We start from the raw sequence: 27,782 nt of genomic DNA on the forward strand, positions 1-27,782 counted from the left end.
CTTTTGTTTTCTTAATCATACGTGGGTTTTGGATTTCCACATCAGACAGCTGCTCAAGGCCACCTTTTCTGTTGAGCCAAATACAAAGGCGTCTCCTTTCTCATCACATTGGCTGTGTTCCCTTTCCAGCTCTTTATCAGCTCTCTTTAGCTGACCCTTCCACCCTTTGGCACAAATTCCCATGATGCTTTCTCTGATGAACACAGTTGTGTCTACTTATTTTACAAACTCATCATTGTATTCATACCCAACTTAGGCAATCATGATTGTATTACACAAGAGCTTTTCAAACTCTTTGAGAAATTAAATGCTTGCATGAACAAAACAATATCCTCATTAAGAACTTGTCACTCTACATGGGCTTTAGTACCAGTTCTTTAAGAACTAGAAACCGGTCAATTGGGTTGGGGGGAGAGGACTACATAGCGCAGGCAAATGGACTGCTACAAATGCTATTCTCAGTACGCCCACCAGCTCGCCTGTCTCCCAGGCCCTATATCCTGGCTTACAAGCATGAACAACCCAAATCTGGAGAAATACACATAACCTATACCATGCTTCTTTCGACCTGCCAAAAATTTCAGTCTGCTTAAAGGAATGGGGGAGAGGGGAAACTGCAAAAATTGGGAGAAAACAAGCTTCTTTCAAGTCAGAAAATGGCTCCATTTGTTCGTTGATTTTAAATATTAAGTCTTCCTCAATTCTGCTCAAAATATTGATAAAAATTTCTTAAGGTGCAGTTGCATTTCAAAGAAAAGAAGCTAAATTTCTTCAGACAAACGTGTCAAATATCATCAATCTTACAAACCTAACATTACTCGAATAAATCTGGTCTACAGGGTTTTCAAGTAAAATAAAATAACATGTAACCAAGAGTGCAACACTTCTTAAAGGAAGTATGAAATGAGGTCTATAACTACTACTGGCCAGAGTATTCGAGATGAAAGGTTTGGGGGGATTTGTTATGAAATGCTACAATAAATAGCAATCGGAGTGTGAGGAAAGAAATCACAAACTTTTGTCATTTTTGATGCTTTCTGAAGTCTTTTTTTTTAATGTAAACTACAATACATATTTGAACATGGTATAAAGAAGTACCCACGTCAACCAAGTAAACATATGCATACACATAAGCAGTACTCCAAACAAAAGAGACAGGATTACAGAATCCCAAAAGCCCCTCTCACACCGTCTTTCCCGGTTATGCAGCATTCTGCATTCTGACAACTAGTGGGGCTTCCCTGGTGGCTCAGATGGTAAAGAATGTCCTGCCATGCAGGTTTTAGTACACAATCTATTACATTTATATCCATCATTTATCACCAAGAAATGGCAGCTGTACTTTTACACTACCCCACTTTTCAACACTTCACATACATTTCAGATTTAAAGAAATCCACCACTCCAGATTCTTGCCTGGAGAATTCCATGGACGGAGGAGCCTGGTGGCGACAGCCCATGGGGTTGCAAAGAGTCGAACACAAATCAGCAACTAAGCAGACTAAATAGACTTCATGGCATCTTCAAACCACAAAAGCCATTTCACAAACAGAGGATGTAATAATCCAATGGATCCGAAATGATTGAAAATTCACTACTGGAGGCTCCACCCTGCTTGACCAGGACTTACTTAAAAGCTGCATGCCACTTATAAAGCATCTGACTGCAACACTAAAAAATCTGGTGATCCTTCCATATGTCTTCTTCCCATCATGAACAATTCATGGAATACAAGAGAGATTAATAGTTTAATAACACTTGTTCAACTAATACTTTAATAATACTTGTTCACTGGTCCAGCAATACAGACGGAAGCATTTAGGACTACATAACAAAGATTCTAAAAAAAACTAACTAAATAAAAAGAATAAAAGCATTAAGAAAGTAATAACATCTCAGTCTTCCATTCATTTTTATCAAAATCAATTGATATTTTGTGTTTCCTAAAGGCTTATAAGGGCTTCCCAGGTGGCTCAGTGGTAAAGAATCTAACTGCTAATGCAGGAGACAGGGGTTCAATCCCTGGGTCAGGAAGATCCCCTAGAGAAGGAAATGGCAATCCACTCTGGTATTCTTGCCTGGGAAACCCCACAGACAGAGGAGCCTGGCGGTCTAGGAGGGTGCAAAAGAGTTGGACACAACCTAGAGACTAAAACAACAGCAAAAGCTTACAAAACAGAAGCTCCTATTCCTGAAAGGGGAAGCAATACTCCAGGTATGGGAGAGAGCCTCAAGAGCTGATCATTACAAAAATATAAATTTTCAAATAAACTCATACTTTAAAAAAGTTTTGTCCTTACTCCAACCAGAGGGAGAAACTTCATTCATATACGCATTCATATATTTATTCCTTTAAACAGTCGCCAAATTTATAATTCCCAGATCAAACCTGTATCACTTTCTCTAGAGACAAACAACTGATCTTCTGTGAATAATTTTCCTTCTCATCTGATTACTTTTGACAGAGTTGCACTACGTTCTCAACCATTTTGGCTAACTAAACATCCTGGAAAAGAACCACTGATGCTTTGAAACTTGAAATAGTTGTGATAAATGTTTTCATATTACAGGGAGCAAAAATAAGCATCAGAAATATTTTTAAGCTATCCAGAACATAATGGATATATTTTACCTTGCATGATGGACCTTATTTTCTTAAACCAAATCAAGATGCACAACTTTGTTCTCAAGAAGATTACTATAGGGTGTCAAAGAAAGAAGGAGTAGACAGAAAACACATACATTAAGACAGAAGGTAAGTGTCTTAACAGAGGGAGAGATAATACTATAAGAGCATTCTACTGGGTAACAAAAGAGATCTCTAATCAGATAAATCTGGGAAATACTGAAATGTAGTAAATAAATTTAAACAGATTAAAATGTTAATCAGCACTGGTATCCTCCAACAGAAGGCAGCATTTCCTAAGTCTGTTTTACCAGGTCATCCTGATTTACACAGCATGTTGAAGGTCTACTGTTCTGCAGACAGATTTGGGAATTGCTATCTTCAGGGATTTAGGAGGAGAGGCTACTTTAAACTAAGGGGATCAAGAAATACTTCATATAAGAACTAATATGCACACTAGGGCTAGAAAGACACATGGGATTAAGTCACTATGGGGAGACAGATGCTAGTGAAAAGGCCATTTCAGGCAGGGAAGCAAAGCAACAAAGCATCTCCAAAGAACTGAGATACATGAATGACTCAAAGTAAATGTAGTATAAGTGGCATGAAAATGGATTGTAGAAATAAAAGATGTAGCAAGGACACTGGATTTTGGTAAAGAAGGTTTATATTTGTTAAAAACCTTGGGATTTCAGTTGGAAGGGATGCACAAGTTTACACTTGTTGACCAAAGTTAAATCAAGTATGGCCTTTGTTCAAATCAAAAGACTTCAGTTTAGATGACAAGTTACTTGATCATTTGACAATACAGAAATACTGATTCTGTAAATTCTTATCATTTAAACATAGATGATAGACTAAATTGTATGTCAGGGATATGCTTCGAAATAATTTGGGAAGGGTATAAATGAAAAAGATTGTCCACAAGTTAGGACTTCTTGAAACCAGATCATAAGTACATGGTGGTTCATTACACTGCTATCTTTAAACAACTGTATATGTTTCCTGAAATAAAACTTTGAAAAAAAATAACATTCAAAGGAAATGAAATGGTAAATCTATGACTTCACTAATTTAATAAAATATAATATTTTGCCATCTCACTAAATGACTACATTTGTCAAATATGCAAACTTACTGAAAATTAAGTGACTAAAAATTCACCTTTCTGCAAGAACTGCATAATTTCAAATAAGAAAAAGAATACATATTATGCTCTTTTTCTGCTTAAAGGTATTTTTCCTCTTATTTCTACTATAAATGGTTTAATTGAGAAAGTACAGTAAAACCCCATGAAAATATGGAATTTCTTTAATGTGCCAGTGTCTATATTGATCCTGTCAACTGATTCAAGAGCTTTACGTATTTGCTGTAAGATGACCCAAATAAGGATATTCCAAAAACAAACTCTCCTACTGTAAAATCTCAGACTGCAAAACACTCCCCCAGAAAAGCTGCAAGTATCATTAATGTGCAGAAACAAAACTTTTTTTAAAAAAAACTGTAACTACAGCCTACAGTGAGGGAGGATTTTGTTTAAATCTTATTTATAGATCCTTATACATTTCCATCACTCATTAGTAAATAACAGACACATGTTAGTTGAAACAAATTTCACTCATATGTAGATATATACAATTAAAGATACAGGCTATATGTGCATGATTATATGCAAAATTCAATTAGACCATCTAAGCTTAAAAATTACTATGATAAATTTTGCACATTTTCTCCAATTAAACAGAGTACTATGAAAAGCCTACTGATTCTAATGTATCAAAATTATTACAAAGCCTATCCTTTGAATCTAACTATGAAACACACAAATCTAATTATTTTAACTATCTCTTTATCACAAAGTTTAATTTTTTCTTTTAAAATTCTATAGTGGGTATTAAACTAATAATGAAAAATCTATATTGTTTACTTGTACACTATAAAAAAAATAACAGCATAGATATGGAATGCTGTTGAACTGTGGTTGGAAAAGACTCTGGAGAGTTCCGTGGACTGCAAGGAGATCCAACCAGTCTATTCTAAAGGAAACCAGTATATTCATTGGAAGGACTGATGCTAAAGCTGAAACTCCAATCCTTTGGCCACCTGATGCGAAGAACTGACTCATGTGAAAATACCCTGATGCTGGGAAAGACTGAAGGCAGGAGGAGAAGGGGACAAGAGAGGATGACATGGTTGGATGGCATCACTGACTCGATGGACCTGAGTTTGAGCAAGCTCCGGGAGTTGGTGATGGACAGGGAAGCCTGGCATGCTGCAGTTCATGGGATCACAAAGAGTCAGACACGACTAAGTGACTGACCTGAACTGACTGAACTCTCCATTATTAACTTATTTACATATATTAATTTCTCTCTAGTCATTGTGACAACTGACTTTGTTTAAATTTCAAAACATACATTGTCATTTTAATCAACTATCTTAACTATCTTAACAAATAATTATTGAAGAGTTCTCCCCAGTTTGATACTTAGCTGAGGCAGCAAGAGCTATCCATAAGTATAAAATTAAAATGGACTCACAATAGAGATATCTAACTTTTCAGAAGCCAAAGCACACGTATCTTTAATCAATGATAAACAACAGGAAAGTATTGATAAGATGTAAAGACAAATGCTCAGGAAAAAATGACATCTTAATCTAGCTGAAATACTCATATTCTGTTCTAAATTATTCCTCTGTAGCCCAAAAACTTGGAAGAAATGGAAAGATTTATATATGATTCCTCTATTTCTCTACTTGTTTTAATTCTAACAATGAGTGACATAATTATAAAGTAATATATTAATGCATAAGGTTTGTATAGGAACAAAGAATTAATATGCTAAAACAGACCATGTAATATCCAAAGCTTACTATATTATGTGTATACAACATCTGTGAATGAAGATGTTAGTAACAAATCTGTGCTCCCCCAAAACTTTTAATTAATAGATAAAACAATAAAAGATACTTTCTAGGAATCTATATTTAATAATTATTAAGATATCAGTAAATTTCTGATCAGCACAATATACCTGACTGATAAGTAAGTCAGTGTATTCATCATTCAAGAAATATTTAACGAGAGTCTACACTGTGCCAGCTAATGTCCTAGGTGCTGGAGACAGAAATGTAAATTGGTAAATAATGTACATTACACCTTGTCATAAAACAAAAAATATCTCAATGAACATGATCTCTATTATTATCTCTGTAGATCTCTGAGAGAAATGACTACAAGATTAAGGAGATGAGTTGTATACTGTATTCTTCTTCATAGGCTACAAAATGATAAACTATATGTTACAATGAATTATGTATTGCTATGTATAGTATATATTATATAATCCATGCAATTACATACAGACTACAGGTATTATCAAGAACATGAGCTCTTATCAGAAAGGAATAATGTCTACTACCAGGGCTTAATATACGGATAAACATCTGATAAATAAGTGTGTAATGAGTTTCGATATTTCAGGAGATGCAGTAGTATGCCTGGGATTCCCTATAAAGTGAAGTCGCTCAGTCGTGTCCGACTCTTTGCGACCCCATTGACTGCAGCCTACCAGGTTCCTCCATCCAAGGGATTTTCTAGGCAAGAGTACTGGAGTGGGTTGCCATTTCCTTCTCCAGGGGATCTTCCCAACCCAGGGATTGAACCCGGGTCTCCTGCATTGCAGGCAGATGCTTTACCATCTGAGCCACCAGGGACGTCGGGATTCCCTATATATAACAAAACCGAGCTCTGTTCCAAAAGGAGTATTTCTGCAGCATACACGTAACAGTCTCTGAAAAAACAGCTATAGCTTTGACGGTGAGTGTTAGACGTTAAAATGAAAACGAGGGGAAACTATTGCTTCACTAGACTGTATTTAAAAAAAAAATCTAACTCCAGACTTCCTACAGACTCAGCCCTGGGAATTTCCAGCCTGATGGACTGCCCTACATGTGTGTGTGTGTCTGTGTGTGTGTGTGTATGTATATTTGGATCCAGAATTTGGGTTTATTTCTGCAAATCAAGGCAGAGTTGTGAGAGGTAGGGGAAAGAAAGAGTGAAAGATTGACACATTTCCCTCATGAATGATAATACAGTTACATCCACAAGTATGTTATGTTAATTAAATAATTTAACAACATAGTTACACAGATCTAAATTAGTCACAACTACTCAAGGAGAATATACAACGAAAAACTGAGTATACAACAAAGCATCTACAGTTACATGAAGAAAACATGCTGTGCGTGGAACACATATACCATAAAATTATATTACTAAATAAGGCATGCACAAAAACAGAGAAATACAGTAACTGAAGAAGCATGAAATATTGATGTTATGATTCCAATTAGTCTGCTGATTCTATCAAGTAAATAATATAAACTCAAAGCATATAATGGGAAATAAATCAAGTTGATACATACTTGTGACAAAAAATTTTTTCGTGAAAGTACAACTATCAAAGGCAGCAATTTTCTCCTGCAATACTACGACAAGGATCCTAAAATCAGAGGGAAAAAAATCATTAAAGAAAATGTTAATGTGAAGTTCTATAACCTTAATCATAAGTTAAGTTAAATCAGTATCTACCGTAGCAATTTTTAAAGATCAAACACACCTTATAACATATAAGCTAGAAACATCTGCTTCTTAGATATAAAAATATAACCACAAAATCCTTAATATGATCAAGACAGACAAGATTAGAGGAAGAAAAGTGATAGAACTACACCTCAAATTTTTTTATCATATTTTAATTCATTATAAATCAAACGAGACCAATAAACTGATGGCTATTTACTAAGTGTTTTTCCACTGCTGGCTCAAAGTCATGGAATTAAACATAAAATGGATTTATACAACCTGTCACTTAAAATGACTGCGGAATTTCCCAACACAGGAGCCAAAGAAGAGAGGGAGGGAGGGAAAACAGGAAGGAAGAAAGAAAGGAAAGAAGGAAGGAAAGGACTGAGGGAGGAAGAAAATTCAGAAAACTGTTATTCAGTGTAAATGAGATATTTCTGATTAAGGATATATTAAAATTAATCAGAATTTTTATTTCTCCCAAAGTCCAAGATTTAGAAATAATTAGGAAAAAGTTTTTCCAGTGGTCATGTATGGATGTGAGAGTTGGACTGTGAAGAAAGCTGAGGGCCGAAAAATTGATTGCTTTTGAACTGTGGTGTTGGAGAAGACTCTTGAGAGTTCCATGGACTGCAAGGAGATCCAACCTGTCCATCCTAAAGGAGATCAGTCCTGGGTTTTCGCTGGAAGGACTGATGCTGAAGCTGAAACTCCAATACTTTGGCCACCTCATGTGAAGAGTTAACTCATTGGTAAAGACCCTGATGCTGGGAAGGATTGGGGGCAGGAGGAGAAGGGGACGACAGAGGATGAGATGGCTGGATGGCATCACCGACTCGATGGACATGAGTTTGAGTAAACTCCGGGAGTTGGTGATGGACAGGGCGGCCTTGCGTGCTGCAGTCCATGGGGTCGCAAAGAGTCGACACAACTGAGCGACTGAACTAAACTGAACTGAGGAAAAAGTTACAAGTTTTCAAAACTAAAATGCATCCAAAATGAAGTTACTTTAGAGTATTGCTACATGCTATCTTGCACAAGAAACACATGAAAACCTGCTTACCTTTTGTTGCAATGGAGATCATAGATAGGCGTTTTAAACTGAATGGACTTGACCATTTCCCCAGTACGAAGTGAATACAAATCCACACAACAGTAAGGTGGACTTGTGCTACAAAAACAAACAAAAAAGACAAGAGTCATTGTGCTTCAAAACGGGGGCAGGCCAGTAACTTTTCTTATTAACATAATACACGCAAACTGATTATATGTATATATATTTGAATCAATCTATCTTAGGAATGTCAAATGTAAACAAATAACGAAACATCACTCAATTAATATTGTAGAATGGGAAAATTATAAGATGATCTCAATAATGAAGTAAAGCATTTGAGAGAATTAAAACCAGTTCATAAGAGATATTTCATTAATCTGATAAAGGATACCAACCTTAAAACTAATCAACAAAATTAGCAATCACAAAATCGTGAAATATTGAAATGTTTCACCCCAAAATGAGGAATTAGAAAAGAATATTTGAAGACTATGGCACTGTACACCATATAGTATAGAAGCTCTATGCATAAGAAATTACTACAAGAAATAAATAAAGCTACCATGATTTGCTGAGAATTTGATTGTATAAAACCTAGTAACACAAAGTTGCAATATATATACAGACAAACCTGATAATAAAAGACTAACCATTAATATATGCATTAATATGTAAACTGATTATTACTATGGATTATCAGTTAATACATGGGTTTACCAAGGTCACTAGATAAAACATCATGTCTACTATTATAAACTAAGGATAAACAATTATGAAGTGAGGTCAAAGATACAAGTATTTGAGCACCTCAGACAGTTCAGTCTCCAAAGGGAAGGTTTGACTACATTAACAGGAAAGGCACAAAGCAAGGCAACAAAGGCCGAAATGAAGGGACACACGCCGCGGGCAGCTCCTGACAGATGCGACTCAGCCCTCATCAAGAACCCACCAGGGATGGATCTCATCCTAAAACACCATAAATACACATTCCAATAGGATTTAAACTATAAACACACTAAAACAGATGACGAGATCAATGTTTCCACCTTAATAAAGGAGGAAAAGAGCAAGTTAAATCAAAGTGGAATGAGGGAATTAATACAACAAATCAATGAAATAAAACTTGGGAAAGCAAAAGAAGAAAATGAATGAAACTAAACCTAATTTCTTGAAACAGATAATTTGAATATTCCTGTATCTACAAAGAAACTGAACTCATAACTTAAAATTTCTTACAAAGAATTTCTTAAAAATGGCTTCACTTGTAAATTTTACCAATCCTTGAAACAAGTCTAGATATCTTACACAAATTCTTTTAAAGGTAGAAGAGCAGGCACCAACTTACTTTATGAGGCCATTAACACCTGATTCCCCCAAAAAACAAATACTTCATAAGAAACTACATATAAATTTATATATGTCTCATGAATATACATCAAGAATTCTCAACAAAATATTAATAAGTAAAATCTAGATGAGATTCTTCCTAGAAATAAAACACTATTGAATAGAAGAGAACTTCTTCAACTTGATGACGGGCATCTACAAACAACCCACAGATAGAAAGATCAACACTTTCCTGAAAGATGAGGAACAAGGCAAAACTACCTACTCTTAACTTCAATAACCTTAGATACGCAGATGACACTACCCTTATGGCAGAAAGTGAAGAACTAAACAGCCTCTTGATGAAAGTGAAAGAGGAGAGTGAAAAAGTTGGCGTAAAACTCAACATCTCAGAAAACTAAGATCATGGTATCCGGTCCCATCACTTCATGGGAAATAGATGGGGGAAACAGTGGAAACAGTGACAGACTTTCATTTGGGGGGGCTCCAAAATCACTGCAGATGATGACTACAGTCATGAAATTAAAAGACGCTTACTCCTTGGAAGAAAAGCTATGATCAACCTAGACAGCATATTAAAAAGCAGAGACATTACTTTGCCAACAATGGTCCATCTAGTCGAAGCTATGGTTTTTTCAGTAGTCATGTATGGATGTGAGAGTTGGGACTATAAAGAAAGCTGAGCACTGAAAAATTGATGCTTTTGAACCGTGATGCTGGAGAAGACTCTTGAGAGTCCCTCGGACTGCAAGGAGATCCAACCAGTCCATCCTAAAGAAATCAGTCCTGGGTGTTCATCAGAAGGACTGATGCTGAAGTTGAACTCCAATACTTTGGCCACCCGATGCGAAGAACTGACTCATTGGAAAAGACCCTGATGCTGGGAAAGACTGAAAGCAGGAGGAGAAGGGGATTACAGAGGAGGAAACGGTTGGATGGCATCACTGACTTGACAGACATGAGTTTGAGTAAGGTCCAGGAGTTGGGGATGGACAGAAAGGTCTGGCGTGCTGCAATGCATGGGGTCGCAAAGAGTCAGACATGACTGAGTAACTGAACTGACCTACTCTTCCCACTCCTGTTCAACAATAACAACCTAATTTTTAAATCTTTATGAAAATTCATAAAACATAGTTTGGGTTACTTTAAATGTATAAGAAAAGAGGAAATCCTGCCACCTGACAACATGGGTTGAGGGCATTATGCTAGGTTAAATGAAAGAAAAATACTGTATGATCTAATTTATATAGTGAATTGAAACAAAAACTCAACTCATAAAAAAAAAAGAACAGGGGTGTCCCTGGAGGTCCCGTGGTTAAGGCTCTGAGCTTCCAATGCAGGGGGTATGGATTTGATACCTACATCCCACATGCCAGGAAGCATGACCAAACAAAACAAATGAAGTTTTTCTTAAATCCAATTTAATTTTTAATAAAAAAGAACAGATTAGTAGATGCCAGAGCCCAGGTCAGGTGGGGAGGTATGAAAGAGGTGAAGATAGTAGAAAGGTACAAACATCCAGTTATAAGATCAGTATGTCCTGAGAATGTAATGTACATCACGGTGACTACAGTTAACAGTGTGTATAGGTGTTCAGTCGTGTGCACCAACTGTTTGTGACCCCATGGACTATAGTCTGCCAGGCTCCTCTTGTCCATGGAATTTTTTAGGCAAGAATACTGGAGTGAGTTGCCATCTTCCCCCTCAGGGGATCTTCCCCACCCAGGGATCAAACCTGCTTCTGTTTTTATGCCCTGGTCTTTTGGCTGCAGGGCATGTGGAACCCCTACTCCCAAACCAGGGATTGAACCCACACCCCCTGCAATGGATGGTGAAGTCTCAACCATTTGATTGCCAGGGAAGTCTCTGGCCATAATGTTCTAAAAGATATTTTACCATGGAAGATACAAATATAGTAACTAAGGGCTTGAAAAAATGTTAAATATTACTAATTATCAGGAAAATACAAATTAAAACCACTAAGGGATACCACGACTAGAACGGCTAGGATTTTACAAGACTGTTAATTCAAGATTGCAAGACTTTCATACATTGCTATTGGGAATGCAAAAAGACAGTCACTTTGAAAAGTAGTTTAGCAGCTTCACATAAACATATCTAAGTCATGCTGCGGTACTCTTGTTATTCATAATTTTGTTTTATGCACAGTTAAATGTTGATCAACAGGCGAATTTGGCTAAATGTATTGTGATATAGTCAAGCAACAGAAAATTAATAACAGAGGAAACTATCCACCTAACAGCACAGATGAATTTCAAAACCATCATGAAGTTCTTGGGGTCAAACATAAAAGTCTACATACTCTATGGGTCCCTTTCAATGAAAAGCTAGAAAGGTAAAACTGTAATAACAGGAAGCAGATCAGTGGTTGCCAGCGGCCAGAGAAGGGAGCTACACAGCACAAAGTGGCATGATGGGTGACGCTGACAGGATGACACAAACGGTGCTGGATCTTGATTGTGCTAGAGATTTACAACTGCACACAATTGGCAAAACTGAAGATGGAGGAGAATCTTGTAAAACCTAAACTCCCAACTCTAAAACGGACACAAGGCAAAAATTCTTTTCTTAATGTTCCCAACTAATTAATCCAGTCCTCTGCTGAGAAGCAATGAGTTAATAATGAATGAAATCTAACATTTTGCCAGACCAACTGGGAAGGAAAAAACAGCTTGTCACCTTCAATTAGCAGCTCATTATAGCCATGGTACACTAGAAACTTGAATTCTGATCATTTTGCTGGCATCCATACAATGTCACAACTGAGAGTCTTCCTGCAGAAAGCCTTCAATAGTAGACAAAACAAACGCTATGAAAGTTCAGTTTAGAGTTGAGTGAACAAGACGTGGTAGAGCTAAAAATTCTATTTATATATGGAAAAAAACCTCTTCTTCAATGCCTAATAGAAAAAGATAATTCATTTAAAATCAGTTTTCAGAAAGTCACACATTCATAAAGGAGTCACGCTATCTGCCAATAAGACAGTTGCGCACACGCCTGACATATCCTTTTGTTCTCTATTTTCTCTCTTTTTAAAAGCCTTGACTATTTCCCTGGGACACAGCAAGACAATCTTAATTTTCCTCATGGGTAGGCTGATGAGAAAGCTTTCCATAACATCAGCAGTATGCAAGCCCTGTAACAGAAAGGACGTGTGTTGTGCTAAAATATACTGGTAAGAAAATAAGCTTTCACTTTATTATTGATGTACACCAAGCAGTGTCAAAAGCTGTACACAGAAGTCTTCGTTACATTTCTGGAGCTCAAATGGGTTAACATTTTTATTGGTTTGCATCTGACATTTAAACCTAAAGTTGTGACTTCACTTTAAGATAAACCTAATTAATACCTTAAGGAGAAAAAATTCACACACAAGTGTAGAGAATCTAATTTAGAATGTAACTGAATCTATTGCAAGCAAAACAAGAGTGGGAAAGAAAAGCAGAAATGATGTAATTTGTCTTATTAAATGATTGGTTAAAGGACTCTAAACTGTGCCCAGGCACCACTGCCTTTCCAACATATAAATAGTCAACAGGGGTAACGTATTTAGTACTTTTAATGAAATATAAAATAGAAATGAATGCAAATTCTGCTTAACTGACCTTTCCTTTACCTAAGTAACTTGTTTTATAGTGAGTAACCAGGACATAAATTAAAATTTTTTGCACTGCAGAAATCTGTTACCTGCTATACACATGACCTATACACAAAAAGGAAGCTATAAAGTTTTTATTAGCAAAGGCCTAGTCCTCCCTGAGCCAAAGGTATGGAATTTACACACTTAATTCACTTCACTGAAAAGAGTTTGCTTCAAATATTGAAAGAATAAATTTTTAAAGCGTCCATTACTGAAAATAAAAGTTAAATTAAGCAATTATATAAAATAAAATAGCCAAATTGGATTTCTTAAAAGAAGATCCTGAAAATATACAGAAGATAAACACCAAGAGGAAAAGACTAAAGATTTTCATCTAAATATGTGACCTATTTTATTATTTCTTAATTTCTCTGTAACCTTTCTCATCAGATTTAAAATATTTTTAACATGCCTGATGTTTTAGAGCAGTTTTTGACTCACAACAAAACTGAACAGGAAGCACAGATTTTTCCATGCAATCTCTGCTCCCATTCATGGACAGTCTACTGCATTACCAACTTCGCCTACCAGAGTGGGATATTTGCTACAACCTAAAATGACACATCACAGTCACCCAATCTCCACAGTTTACAGGATGGTTCACTCTTGGTATTGTACACTGTATGGGTTTGGAACAAATTTACAATGACATATACCCAACATTATAGCAGCATACATAACAGTCTCACTGCCCTAAAAACCGTTTTTTGTCTTCCTATGCATCTCTCCTAACATTCACATTCTTACGTCTTAAACTGTTTTTGTCTTTTCCAGAATGTTGTTTACTTGGAACCATACACTATGTAATCTTTTTAAACTGGCTTCTTTCACTTAGTAATATGCTTCTACAGTACCCCCCTCAACTTTCTTTTCATGGCTTAACATATTTTGTGTTGTTTTTCAATCACTAAGTCATGTCTGACTCTTTGGGACCTCATGGACTGCAGCACACCAAGCTCCTCTCTTCTCCACTACTCCTTGGAGTTTGCTCAAACTCATGCCCATTCAGTCGGTAATGATATCTAACCACCTCATTCTCTGTCACCCCCATCTCCTCCTGCCCTCAAACTTTACCAGCATCAGGGTCATTTCCAGTCAGTCAGTTCTTCGCATCAGGTGGCCAAAGTACTGGAGTTTCAGCTTCAGCATCAGTCCTTCCAATGAATATTCAGGACTGATTTCCTTTAGGATGGACTGGTTTTAGTCTTGAATAATATTCCATGATCTGGATGTACCACATTTTACTTATCCTTTCACCCACTGAAGGACATCTTCAGTTCATTTCAGTCGCTAAGTCGTGTCTGACTCTTTGCAACCCCATGGAGACTGCAGCACTTGAGGCTTCCCTGTTCATCACCAACTCCCAGAGGTTACTCAAACTCATGTCCATCAAGTCGGTGACACCATCCAACCATCTCATCCTTTGTCGTCCCCATCTACTACTGCTTTCAATCTTTCCCAGCATCAGGGTATTTTCCAATGAGTCAGTTCTTCACATCAGGTGGCCAAAGGATTGGAGTTTCAGCTTCAGCATCAGGACTGATTTCCTTTAGGATGGACTGGTTGGATCTCCTTACTGTCCAAGGGACTCTCAACAGTATTCTCCAACATCACAGTTCAATAGCATCAATTCTTTGGTGTTCAGCTTTCTTTATAGTCCAAATCTCACATCCATACATGACCACTGGAAAAACCATAGCCTTGACTAGACAGACTTTTGTTGAAGTAATGTCTCTGCTTTTTAATATGCTGTCTAGGCTGGTCATAACTTTTCTTCCAAGGAGTAAACGTCTTTTAATTTCATGGTTATAGTCACCATCTGCAGTGATTTTGGAGCTCAAAAAAGCAAAGTCTGTCACTGTTTCCATTGTTTCCCCATCTATTTGCCATGAAGTGATGGGACTGGATGTCATGATCTTAGTTTTCTGAATGTTGAGTTTTAAGCCAACTTTTTCACTCTCCTCTTTTACTTTCATCAAGAGACTCTTTAGCTCTTCTTCACTTTCTGCCATAAGGGTGGTATCACCTGCATATCTGAGATTACTGATATTTCTCCTGGCAATCTTAATTCCAGCTTGTGCTCCATCCAGCCCAGCATTTCTCATGATGTATTCAGCATATAAGTTGAACAAGCAGGGTGACAATATACAGCACTGACGTACTCCTTTCCCAATTTGGAACCAGTCTGTTGTTCCATGTCCAGTTCTAGGTGTTGCTTCCTGACTTGCATACAGATTTCTCAGGAGGCAGGTCAGGTGGTCTGGTATTCCCATCTTTTGAAGAATTTCCCACAGTTTGTTGTGATCCACACAGTCAAAGGCTTTGGTGTAGACAATAAAGCAGAAGTAGATGTTTTTCTGGAACTCTCTTGCTTTTTCAATGAGCCAACAGATGTTGGCAATTTGATTTCGGTTCCTCTGCCTTTTCTAAATCCAGCTTGAACATCTGGAAATTAATGGTTCACGTACTATTGAAGCCTCACTTGGGGAATTTTAAGCATTACTTTGCTAGCGAATGAGATGAGTGCAAGTGTGCAGTAGTTTGAACATTCTTTGGTATTGCCTTTCTTGGGGACTGGAATGAAAACTGACCTTTTCCAGTCCCATGGCCACTGCTGAGTTTTCCAAATGTGCTGGCACTTTCACAGCATCATCTTTTAGGATTTGAAATAGCTCACTGGAATTCCATCACCTTCACTAGCTTTGTTCATAATGATGCTTCCTAAGGCCCACTTGACTTCATATTCCAGGATGTCTGGCTCTAGGTGAGTGATCAGACTATCGTGGTTATCTGGGTCATGAAGATCTTTTTTTGTACAGTTCTTCTGAGTATTCTTGCCACCTCTTCTTAATATCTTCTGCTTCTGGTAGGTCCACACCATTTCTATCCTTTACTGTGCCCATTTTTGCATGAAATGATCCCTTGGTATCTCTAATTTTCTTGAAGAGATCTCTAGTCTTTCACATTCTATTGTTTTCCTCTATTTCTTTGCACTGATCACTGAGGAAGGCTTTCTTATCTCTCCTTGCTATTCTTTGGAACTCTGCATTCAAATGGGAATATCTTTCCTTTTCTCCTTTGCCTTTCACATCCTTTCTCTTCTCAGCTATTTGTAAGGTCTCCTTGGACAATCATTTTGCCTTTTTTGCATTTCTTTTTCTTGGGGATGGTCTTGATCACTGCCTCCCGTACAATGTCACCTCCATCCATAGTTCTTCAGGCACTCTGTCTAGCAGATCTAATCCCTTGAATCTATTTCTCACTTCCACTGTATAATTGTAAGGGATTTGATTTAGGTCATAGCTGAATGGTCCAGTGGTTTTCCATACTTTCTTCAATTTAAGTCTGAATTTGGCAATAAGGAGCTCCCGGTCTTATTTTTGCTGACTGTATAGAGCTTCTCCATCTTTGGCTGCAAAGAATATAGTCAATCTGATTTCAGTATTGACCATCTGGTGATGTCCATGTGCAGAGTTTCTCTTGTGTTGTTGGAAGAGGGTATTTGCTATGACCAGTGCACTCTCTTGGCAAAACTCTTATTAGCCTTTGACCTACTTCATTTTGTATTACAAGGCCAAATTTGCCCGTTACTCCAGGTATCTCTTGACTTCCTACTTCTGCATTCCAGTCCCCTATATTGAAAAGGACATGTTTTTGGGTGTTAGTTCTAGAAAGTCTTGTAGGTCTTCATAGAACCATTCAACTTCAGCTTCTTCAGCATCACCAGTCAGGGTATAGACTTGGATTACTATGATATTGAATGGTTTGCCTTGAAAATGAACAGAGATCATTCTGTCGTTTTTGAGATTGCATCCAAGTACTGCATTTCAGACTCTTTTGTTGAGTATGATGGCTACTCCATTTCTTCTAAGGGATTCTTGCCCACAGTAGAAGATATAATGGTCATCTAAGTTAAATTCACCCATTCCAGTACATTTTAGTTTACTGATTCCTAAAATGTCGATGCTCACTCATCTCCTGTTTGACCACAGTGGAGTGACAGGCTTTATTTCGGGGGCTCCAAAATCACTGCAGATTGTGACTACAGCCATGAAATTAAAAGACGCTTGCTCCTTGGAAGAAAAGTTATGACCAACCTAGACAGCATATTAAAAAGCAGAAACATTACTTTACCAACAAAGGCCCATCTAGTCAAAGCTATGGTTTTTTCAGTAGTCATGTATGGATGTTAGATTTGGACTATAAAGAAAGCTGAGCACTGAAGAACTGATGCTTTTGAACTGTGGTGTTGGAGAAGACTCTTGAGAGTCCCTTGGACTGTAAGGAGATCCAACCAGCCCATCCTAAAGGAAATCAGTCCTGAATATTCATTGGAAGGACTGATGCTAAAGCAGAAACTCCAATCCTTTGGCCACCTAATGTGAATAACTGACTCATCTGAAAAGACCCTGATGCTGGGAAAGAGTGAAGGCAGGAGGAGAAGGGGAGGAGAGAGGATGAGATGGTTGGATGGCATCACCGACTCATTCAACATGAGTTTGACTCAACTCCAGGAGTTGGTGATAGACATGGAGGCCTGGCGTGCTGCAGTCCATGGGGTTGCAGAGTCAGACATGACTGAGTGACTGGACTGAACTGAATTTGCCTTGATTCATGGACCTAACATTCCAGGTTCCTATGCAATACTGCTCTTTACAGCATCGGACTTTAATTCCATCATCAGTCACATCCATAACTGGGTGCTGCTTTTGCTTTGGCTCTCTCTCTTCTATCTTTCTGGAGTTATTTCTCCACTCTTCTCCAGTAGCATATTAGGCACCCACCCACCTGGGGAGTTCATCTTTCAGTGCCCTATTTTTTTTTGCCTTTTCATGCTGTTCGTAGGGTTCTCAAGGCAAGAATACTGAAGTGGTTTGCCATTCCCTTCTCCAGTAGACAAACGTTTTGTCAGAACTGTCCAACATGACCTGTCCATCTTGGGTGGCTCTACATGGCATGGCTCACAGTTTCATTGAGTTAGACAAGGCTGTGGTCCATGTGGTCAGATTGGTTAGTTTTCTGTGATTGTGGTTTTCATTCTGTCTGCCCTCTGATGGAGAAAGATAAGAGGCTTATGGAAGCTTCCTGATGGGAAGGACAAGTCTCGGTTGCTTCCAAATTCTAGCAATTATCGGGAAAGCATATATAAACACCTATGTGTAGTCTTTTGTACTGATGTAACGCCTTTGGGTAAATACCATGTAAGACAATTGTTGGATTGTACGGTAAAAGTATGCTTGGTTATACAAAACTGCCAAACTGTCTTCCAAAGTGGTTTTTACCTACCAGAAATTAATGACAGTTTCTACTGTTCCCCTTTAGAAGCATTTGATATTGTCAGTATACTGAATTTTGACCACTTGTATAGCAGTATATCCTTGTTGTTTTCCTGATGACAGACACGGAGCACCTTTTCATATCTTTATTTGACATTTGTACATTGTCCTTCAGATGAGATCTTTTGCCCAATTTTTAATCAGGCTGTTCATTTTCTTATTTTTGAGTTTTAAGAGCTTTGTGTATTTTGGATTACAGTCCTTTTATCAGATATGTATTTTTTAAGTGCTTTCTCCCAGTCTGTGTTTTAGAAGAATAGGAGTATGTAATTTTTTTTTTCCATTTATTTTTATTAGTTGGAGGCTAATTTCTTTACAATATTGTAGTGGTTTTGTCATACATTGAAATGAATTAGCCATGGATTTACATGTATTCCCCATCCCGGTCCCCCCTCCCACCTCCCTCTCCACCCGATCCCTCTGGGTCTTCCCAATGCACCAGGCCCAAGCACTTGTCTCATGCACCCAACCTGGGCTGGTGATGTGTTTCACCCTAGATAATATACATGTTTCGATGTTGTTCTCTTGAAACATCCCACCCTTGCCTTCTCCCAGAGTCCACAAGTCTGTTCTATACGAGTATGTAATTTTAATGAAGTCCAAGTTTTATTCAGAAAATTGAATCTGTATAGGACAAAACTCAGAAAAATTTCCAGAATGAAGAAACAAATAAAAGATGAAATGAAAGACAGCAGATTAAAAGGACTGAACGTAGAGATTCGACTTATAAAAATTCATAATCCTCAAGACTGCAGTGTCAATCTCTACCTGATCATTTTCAGGATGCTAGACTTCTCTGCTTCTTCTATGAGCCCAATCACATAAGCCAATTCCTTGAAATGAAAATCACATGTGTTTGTGTGTGTATGTGTGTGTGTGTGTATACTGAATGATATGCTGGGGAATCTAGAATATAGCACATATGACCAGAGTCAATGCTTGCTCAACAAAGAACTGTGAAGATATTAGTCTCACATCCCTGGCCAAACTTCTGACTGCACAAGCCAGAGGTAAAGGCTAAGGCAGAGTGGTAGCTGGTATCACGACACATTCAAAGAGCTGTCCCAAATACAGTCTTTACAAAAGGAGCTTGAAAAAGTCAATAAACGATGCGTGGCTATAGACCTCAAGAAGCAAAAGAGCAAACCCTGGGAAAGGGGCACAATATGATGTTCAAAGTTGCCACGTTACTATATTCAAAATGTCCACTGTTCCATAAAAAATTGCAATGCACACAAAGAAACAGGGAGGAAGGGCCCATCCAAAGGATGAAAATAAACTGTGAGAGACTGACACTGAAGAACCTACACAAAGAACTTAAATCAGCTGTCGTAAATAAGCTCAAAGAGCTGAAAGAAATTACAGACCAAGAATAAAGGAGAAAGACGAATTCACAAACTAAGAATATCAGTAAGATTGGTACATTAGGACAAAGGAATCACAAATAAATTGGAACAGAACAGATGGTGTTGTTTAGTTGCTAAGCTGCATCTGACTCTTTTGCAACTATAGACCGCCAAGGTCCTCTATCCATGGGATTTCCCAGGTAAGAATACGGGAATGGGTTGCCATTTCCTTCTCCAAATGATCTTCCCAACCCAGGGATCAAACCTGCATCTCCTGCATTGGCAGGCAAATTCTTTACCATTAAGTCACCAGGGAAGCCCAAAAACTAAAATGAAAAAGGCACCAAAGGTTTCAAAGTATACCTGAAGAACAGAATAGGCAAAAGAAAGAATTCCCAAATGTGAAAATAAGATGAGTGAAATTACACATCAGAGTAGCAGAATGAAAACAAACAAAAATAAATACAGCTTAAGTTTAACAATATACAGCAACTAAACTTAATCAACCTATAGAAGACTCTACCCAGTAATGACAGAATACACATTCTTCTATGTTAGCCACAAAACAAGTTTCCCTAAATTTAAAAACAATGAAAACAATCTCTCTAACCAAGCTGGAATGAAGTTACAAATCAAAAGCAAAAGGAAAACTGGAAATTCACAAATATGTGACATTAAACATAGCATTTCAAACAATCACCATGTCACAAATATGTGGAATTAAATAATAAACTCTTAACAGTCAACATCACATTAACAGAATGAAAGGGGGAAAAACAACATGATCATCTCAACTGATACAGAAAAAATAACTGCCAAAATTCAACACCCTTTCATGATAAAAAAAACATACAGGAAACTAGGAATAGAAAGGAATTTCCCAACATGATAAAGGGCATTTTTAAAACAGTACACTCAGGGACAAAAGACTGAATGTTTTTCCTCTAATATCTGAAACAAAAAATGGATGTCTATAGTCAACACTGTATTGAAAGATCTAATCAAAGCAATTAGGCAAGAAAAAGAAACTGAAAACTACTAAGTTGTAGAAGAAATAAAATTCTCTATTCACAGGCATGATCCTATATATAGAAAATTCTGAAGAAGTCACAGAATAGTACTAGAAATTATAAATTCAGGAAAATTTCAGAGTACACTTCAACATATATAAACCAGTAATTACCAATCCAAAATAAAAGAAAGCAGTTCTAGTTACAATAGCAATACAATCTGCACCAACATTCCAATGGCTTTTGCAGAAATGAAAAGTCAACCTAAAAGGAAATGAAACTGCAGAGGCCCCAAAAAGCCAAACAAAAGAAAAAAGAAAAAAACTAAACTCACATTATCTGATTTAAAAAATTACAGGAAAGCTATATTAATCAAAACACTGTGATACTGACATTAGACCCATAAACCAATGGAATAAAATTCAGAGTCCAGAAATAAACCCATATATGTATCATCAATTAATTTTTCAAAAAGGTACCAAATATCTTCAATAAATGGGCTGGGAAAGCTGAAGTTAATGTGCAAAATTTGGACTACTATCTTATTTACTTTGGCTGCATCATGAGGCATGTGGAATGTTAGTTCCCTGACCAGGGATCAAACCCACTCCCTCTGCATTGGAAGCGTTAAGTCTTAACCACTGGACCACCAGGGAAGTACTTGGACTACTATCTTAAATCATATATTAAAATTAACTAAAAAAAAATTAACTCAAAATGTATTAAGAGCTATGCATAAGAGCTAAAATTATACAAGAAGAAAATATAAGGGTAAATCTTCATGATCTTCGATTTGACAATATTTTCATAACACCTAAGGCACAAGTAACAACAAAAAAAATTACGTTATACTACTATTTAAAACTGTTGTGTATCACAGACATTGCCTTAAAAAATTAAAAAACAATCAAAAAATAGAAAATATTTACAAACTCTGTATCAGATAAGGGTCTAGTATCCAGACTGTATTGAGAACTCTTGCTACTCAACATCTAGAAGACAAACAACTCAATCACAAAATGAGCAGAGAACACAAATAGACGTTTCTCCAAAGAAGAATACAAATGGCCAACAAGTATATGAAAAGGTTATCAAAATCATTGATCAGTGGTGAAAGGCAGATCAAAACCACAATGAGATACTACTTCACAACCCTCTAGGTTGGTCATAACAGAACAATTGAAAAGGAGGAGATGTTTGTAAGGATAAAGAAAAAGTAGAATCCTGGTCCATCACTGTTGAAAATATAAAATGGTGCAGTTGCTGTGAAAAACAGTTTGGTGGTTCCTCAAAAAGCTAAAGATAGAATTACCATATGACCCAACAATTTCACTCCTTGGTATATACCAAGAAATGAAAGCATGTGTCAACACAAAAACATGTATATGAACATTCATATCAGCACTGTTCATAACCACAAAGTGGAAACAACCCATATGTCGTTTTAAATGATGAGTGCATTAACAAACTGTAGTATCCACATACAACATAAAATTATTGTGCCTTAAAAAGAATGAAGTTCCAACTATATGACGCTCTAGAAAAGGCAAATCTGTGGCAACAGTAAAAAGATGTACTACTACTTCAAAATAACATTCAGTTGCCTTTTCACTTACTTATTTGAATATTAAATTTTAGCAATCTAGAGTTATGATTTACTGTTTATGCTTTCAATCTAATTTCTTTCCTTTAAGTCATATATGGACAACTATGTTAAATTAGCACACATGTAAATAAATTTTTACTATTATAAACTATTCTGAAACAAATCTGAGTGGGCTTCCATTTCTCATGTTCTTCCGTATCACACTACAATTGTTGGTACCCTTTTCAGTTAGTTTTATATACAGATATTGCTATACATGCTGTAAACATTGTGAAATATTCCGATAGTCTGTTTCAAATCTAACAATTGCTATTTAAGGCAAAAGTCAGCAATACAGTGAGGCCTAATTAAATGAACCATTAAACAGAGCAAGGAGTATGTATTGGTCAAAGAACAGGAATTAAGTAAGAGTTTTAGGTGTGTGTGGTTAAGTATTTCTATCGAAGTACATCTTTTCACAGAAGAATCAGTAATCCTTTTTCTAATGTCAAATACTCAGTCAGTAGCATCTAGAAAATGAGGAATGACCTAGGTATCTTGGGCTTTCTGTGAAGACTTGGAATAATGCTGAGTAATTGAACTTCTTTTTATAGTTAAATAATTAGTAAGTATACAATAAACATATGTAAATTTTATGTGTGTATATACATATATTTAATGGACAGAAGAATGATAATGGTGATCTAACACTTATATCGTTAAAATTTAAAATGACTGAAAATAATATATTACCTAGGTGCAAATTATTTTTTATGCCTGACAGAAATAAGAATGACAAATAATATATATTAAGCCTCTAACTTATGATTTTCTATCAAAAATACTTAAATTTTGAGTCTCAGAGTCTACTTTAAAGTTTCTTAGCAATATTTTTTCTTAATGTTCATATATATTATTAGAATTACAGCTATCTCTTACTCTGGACAATGTTTTAAAAAGAGTCTTTTTATAATGCGATACAATGAGCATCATGCTAAAGCAATGTGAGATATGGCTTTTATGATTTGAAAGTTCTAAATATTAATACCATTTTCCTTTATGAAGACTTTTATTATTTTTATTCATTATATTTAACAGATTGAACCAAAATTAGGAAAAGCGGAACAAAGTATTTGAAAAAGTGACATTTTCCAAGAATGTGCATGTATAAGTGAAACACAAAATAGCAAAGACATTTTAAATCTACCACAAATTGCAAGAAGCATGGAAACACTTATTTTTAAATGGGAAAAAGCTGCACAACCTTCAACATGTGTTACTGAATCTAATCCTTTAAATATAAGAGGAAAAATTTTGATAGTATTACATTATTTGTATTTTTATTCTGCTCCTAAAGAACAAAAGCCAGTTGGTGGCGTTTATTTATTAAGTAATTAAAAAGAAAAAGCTAAGTAAATGGAAACTTAACCATATTAAAGGCTAAATTTTTGATTAGCCTAGTTAATAATAACATTTTTTCTTCTGCAAAGTTCAGAATAAACACTGGATAATTAAACCTTCCAACACTACTACAAGTTGAGAGAGTGGTATTAATGATGCTTTTACATGCGGCGGTACCAGGCAAAGAGTAAGTCTCCATACAAAAACAGGAGGCAATGTAAAATTGGGCTTGGAATCAGATGTGCTTCAACAGGGTCACACACTAAATAAGAGGCAAAGACGTAACACACTATATATTTTTTTAAGTAAGTTTCTATTGTTTGCAATTAAATACAAAGATCAGTTAGGAATATTCTACCTTCAGGGAGATTTCAAAAACAATCAACTGGTTTGTTTTTAAGGACAGAAAATAAAGTTTTAACACAAGGAAATATGTTTAATATACCACAACATGGAAAAAAGTGCAACAGAAATTCAAACTATAAAAGAGATGTTACAGGGAACAAAAAAACCTGCAGATTAGTTCATATATCCATATACAAACAATGTAAACATTATATAATTTACACATTTATGATACTGTTTTTCATTTATGCCTAAACAATCTTTGTCCACTAAACACTATTCCTAAATACAGTACTTAAGATTTTGTTTAGGAAAAAATTTTCAAAAACTTTATAGAGTGTGGTAGAGATCAGCAAACTTAAATCCCAATCCAACCCCCACTTCCAGTTTCATGGGAATACAGCCACGCCCATTTATTCATTTGCTATGGCTGAGCTGAGTAGCTGCCCCAGAAATTATATGGCTCTCTGAGTGCTTCCTATACAGAAAAAAAAATCTTAACTGACCCCTGAAACACAGTTCTCCACTTCTAGTGTGATTGAGTTGCCTTACACTCGCTTTCTCAGCGTCTTTTAAGTATTTGCCTCAGTTGAGGACAAACATAAGGTGAGCCCGAGTTCCTGAAATACAGAACTCTACAATGATATTTTTGGGATTAGCCATTTTGATGCCTGACATTTCCTACACTGCATTAATTTGCTTCTCCTTCATTTAGGAACTACACAGGTATTCTAATTTTATTCCCATTTTGCCCAAGCTCTCATTTTATTCAGCTTTCTATCTAGTCTTCCTTCTCTACTTTCTAATTTCTTTTGTCAGTTCTGTGATGAATTTGTGAGGCTTTTTCCTTCGTTTCTTCCTGTAGGTCATGTCTCTCATATTATCTCATTCTGTTTCGGCTAAATTCTTGTGTTTCTGCTTTGTGCTCTTTCTTTATAGAAATAATTGTGAAATATCTATTTGCAATTATGAACTACTCCATGGCAACATTATTCCACTGATTAGTCTTCACTTACCAATAACTTTTCTCTAAGGACTTTCCATTTGTACATTTCATGTTAAGTTTTCCAAGATCAGTAGTGTTCAACTCTTTGCAACCCCATGGTCTCCAGCCTGCCAGGCTCTTCTGTCCATGGGATTCTCCAGGCAAGAATACTGGCGTGGGTAGCCATTCCCTTCTCCTAGGGAATCTTCCCAACCCAGGAATTGAACCCAGGTCTCCTGCACTGCCAGCAGATTCTTTATCATCTAAGCCACCAGGGAAGCCCAAAGTTGTTCCTAATACTGCTTATTATCTTTAATGACCATAAGATCTGCAGTAATGCCCTTTCATTCACTCTTGATATTTATAATTTTTATGTTCTATTTTTCTTGATCATCATACTAAAAGGTTATCAATTAATTATATCAAATATCAATTGATATTTAAAAAAAACTAGTTTTTGATTTAACTGATTTTATGTTGTTTGTCCATTTCTTTTCATTAATTTCCATTTATCATTTCCTTCCTTTTACTTATTTCAGGTAAACTTGCTCCTCTTTTTGAGATGCTTAAGGTGAAAGGTTTAGACTTTTCTTCATGCCAAACATGAGCATTTAGTGCTATAAATATCCCCATCCCTTCTTTAGTTACATCCCATATGCTGTGTTTTTTCAGTCTTTCAGTTCAAAATCTGCTCTGTTTTCTCCTGATCTCTGTTTGACCATTCTTTAATTTCTAAACACTGTACAGGTTTTACAGACACGTTTATTACTGAATTCTAACTTAGTTGCACTGTGGTTATAAAAAACACTCTGAGGCTTGCTGTAACACCCAGCATATGATCAGTCTTGGTCAATCCTGTATGTACAGTATGTGGATATGGTATTCTACACATATCAGGTAAGTCAAATTGATGTTGTACTAAAAGTTGATGTCTTCTATATTCTGACTGATTTACTATCTTCTAGTTCCACCATTTACTAAAAGAGGATTGCTCATCTCTAACTTTAATTGTTTCGCTATTTTCCTTTCAGCTGTAATATTGCTTCATGTATTTTAAAACATAATTGAAAAGTCATTTTTTAAAAGACTGAACATATTCAAGGAAGAACAAATGTATGCCAGTCATCGCCACTAAAGAAATAAATACTAAATAATAAAATACTCATTACACATGAGTAGGTATTTTTACAGTATATAGTGTGATAGTCAATTCAGACATAGATCTAACTCTTTGTGACCCCATGGACTATAGCCAGTCAGGCTCCTCTGTCCATGGAATTCTGCAGACAAGAATACTGGAGTGGGTTTCCATTCCCTTCTCCAGGGGATCTTCCTGACCAGGGATTGAACCCAGGTCTCCCACACTGCAGACAGATTCTTTACCATCTGAGCCACCAAGGAAGCCTATTTTATAGTATTTAGGTATGGGTAAGTTTAGAGACAGAGGGGTAAGAATCTAAGGCAACTACAAATAAACTGGATTAAAGTTCTAGTGAAGTAGGAGGTATGGTACTCTGCTGGAAATAAAAGACCTTTAAACAAAGTTATGAATATTTGGAACAGCTAATTTGTCAACTTCTATTACATCTATTTATTTAATATACCATCCAAATCTAAATAGTTCAACTATTCTGACATCTGTTAAGAAAATTTTTCAGTATATAGAAAGCTAACATGCAGTCGTTTCAGAATAGAGCAAAATCTTCCAAATCTCCAAGAGATCATCAAATCTCTTTTCCCAATAACACAAGGCAGAGTTTGTCAACCTGGCAAACATCTCTTCAAAACTCAAAATCTGAGGATCTACCACCCCCCCAAAAAAAAAATCAATAAAAATTAGAATATTTTAAAGCCTCTCAACTGGTTTTAACTAGACTAAAGAGGTAAAGGAGAAACATATCCTAATTACCATTCTATATAACATGATCTAACACAAAGTAGTACATAACTATGCCGAGGTTACAAAAACCAAAACCTTAACACGTAGAAAACACTGCATTTCAAACTCCAAAAATAATATATGACAATTCATAATAATACACATGTGAGATATTTACAAATAACAATGAACCATATTAGTAAATTCCAACTAGTCCAAGGACAATGACAATAACATTTAAAACATAATGAATTTCTCTAGCAAATAAGGAAAAGAACTGTCCACTAATTCTGCTCAAATATTTTCCATGATTTTTTTATATCATTTGGAGATATTAAAACACTCTTAATGAAGGAATACAAACAAAGGTACTAAACAAATCTGCTGCTGTTGCTAAGTCGCTTCAGTCGTGTCCGACTCTGTGCGACCCCATAGACAGCAGCCCACCAGGCTCCCCTGTCCCTGGGATTCTCCAGGCAAGAATACTGGAGTGGGTTGCCATTTCCTTCTCCAATGCATGAAAGCGAAAAGTGAAAGTAAAGTCGCTCAATTGTGTCCGATCTTTGCGACCCCACAGACTGTAGCCTATCAGGCTCCTCCGTCCATGGGATTTTCC

At 36.4% G+C, this 27,782-nt stretch overlaps 1 protein-coding gene and 1 non-coding gene across 11 annotated transcripts in view; both read right to left on the reverse strand.

Moving 5' to 3' along the window:
* BCAS3 (BCAS3 microtubule associated cell migration factor) overlaps nucleotides 1-27,782 on the reverse strand; it is a 581,826-nt gene that overhangs the window by 437,164 nt on the left and 116,880 nt on the right. For all 10 annotated transcript variants that reach the window (XM_070478583.1, XM_070478586.1, XM_070478587.1 and 7 more), the window contains exons 8-9: nucleotides 8,278-8,385; nucleotides 7,055-7,131 (exon numbers count right to left, since the gene is read on the reverse strand). In XM_070478583.1, coding sequence (XP_070334684.1) covers nucleotides 7,055-7,131; nucleotides 8,278-8,385 — 185 coding nt within the window. The remainder of the gene's footprint in view (nucleotides 1-7,054; nucleotides 7,132-8,277; nucleotides 8,386-27,782) is intronic.
* TRNAC-GCA (transfer RNA cysteine (anticodon GCA)) lies at nucleotides 6,272-6,343 on the reverse strand. The gene has a single exon. It is a non-coding gene; the product is annotated as a tRNA-Cys (tRNA).

The sequence above is a fragment of the Odocoileus virginianus genome, chromosome 17, assembly GCF_023699985.2.
Source record: "Odocoileus virginianus isolate 20LAN1187 ecotype Illinois chromosome 17, Ovbor_1.2, whole genome shotgun sequence".
Taxonomy (NCBI): domain Eukaryota; kingdom Metazoa; phylum Chordata; class Mammalia; order Artiodactyla; family Cervidae; genus Odocoileus; species Odocoileus virginianus.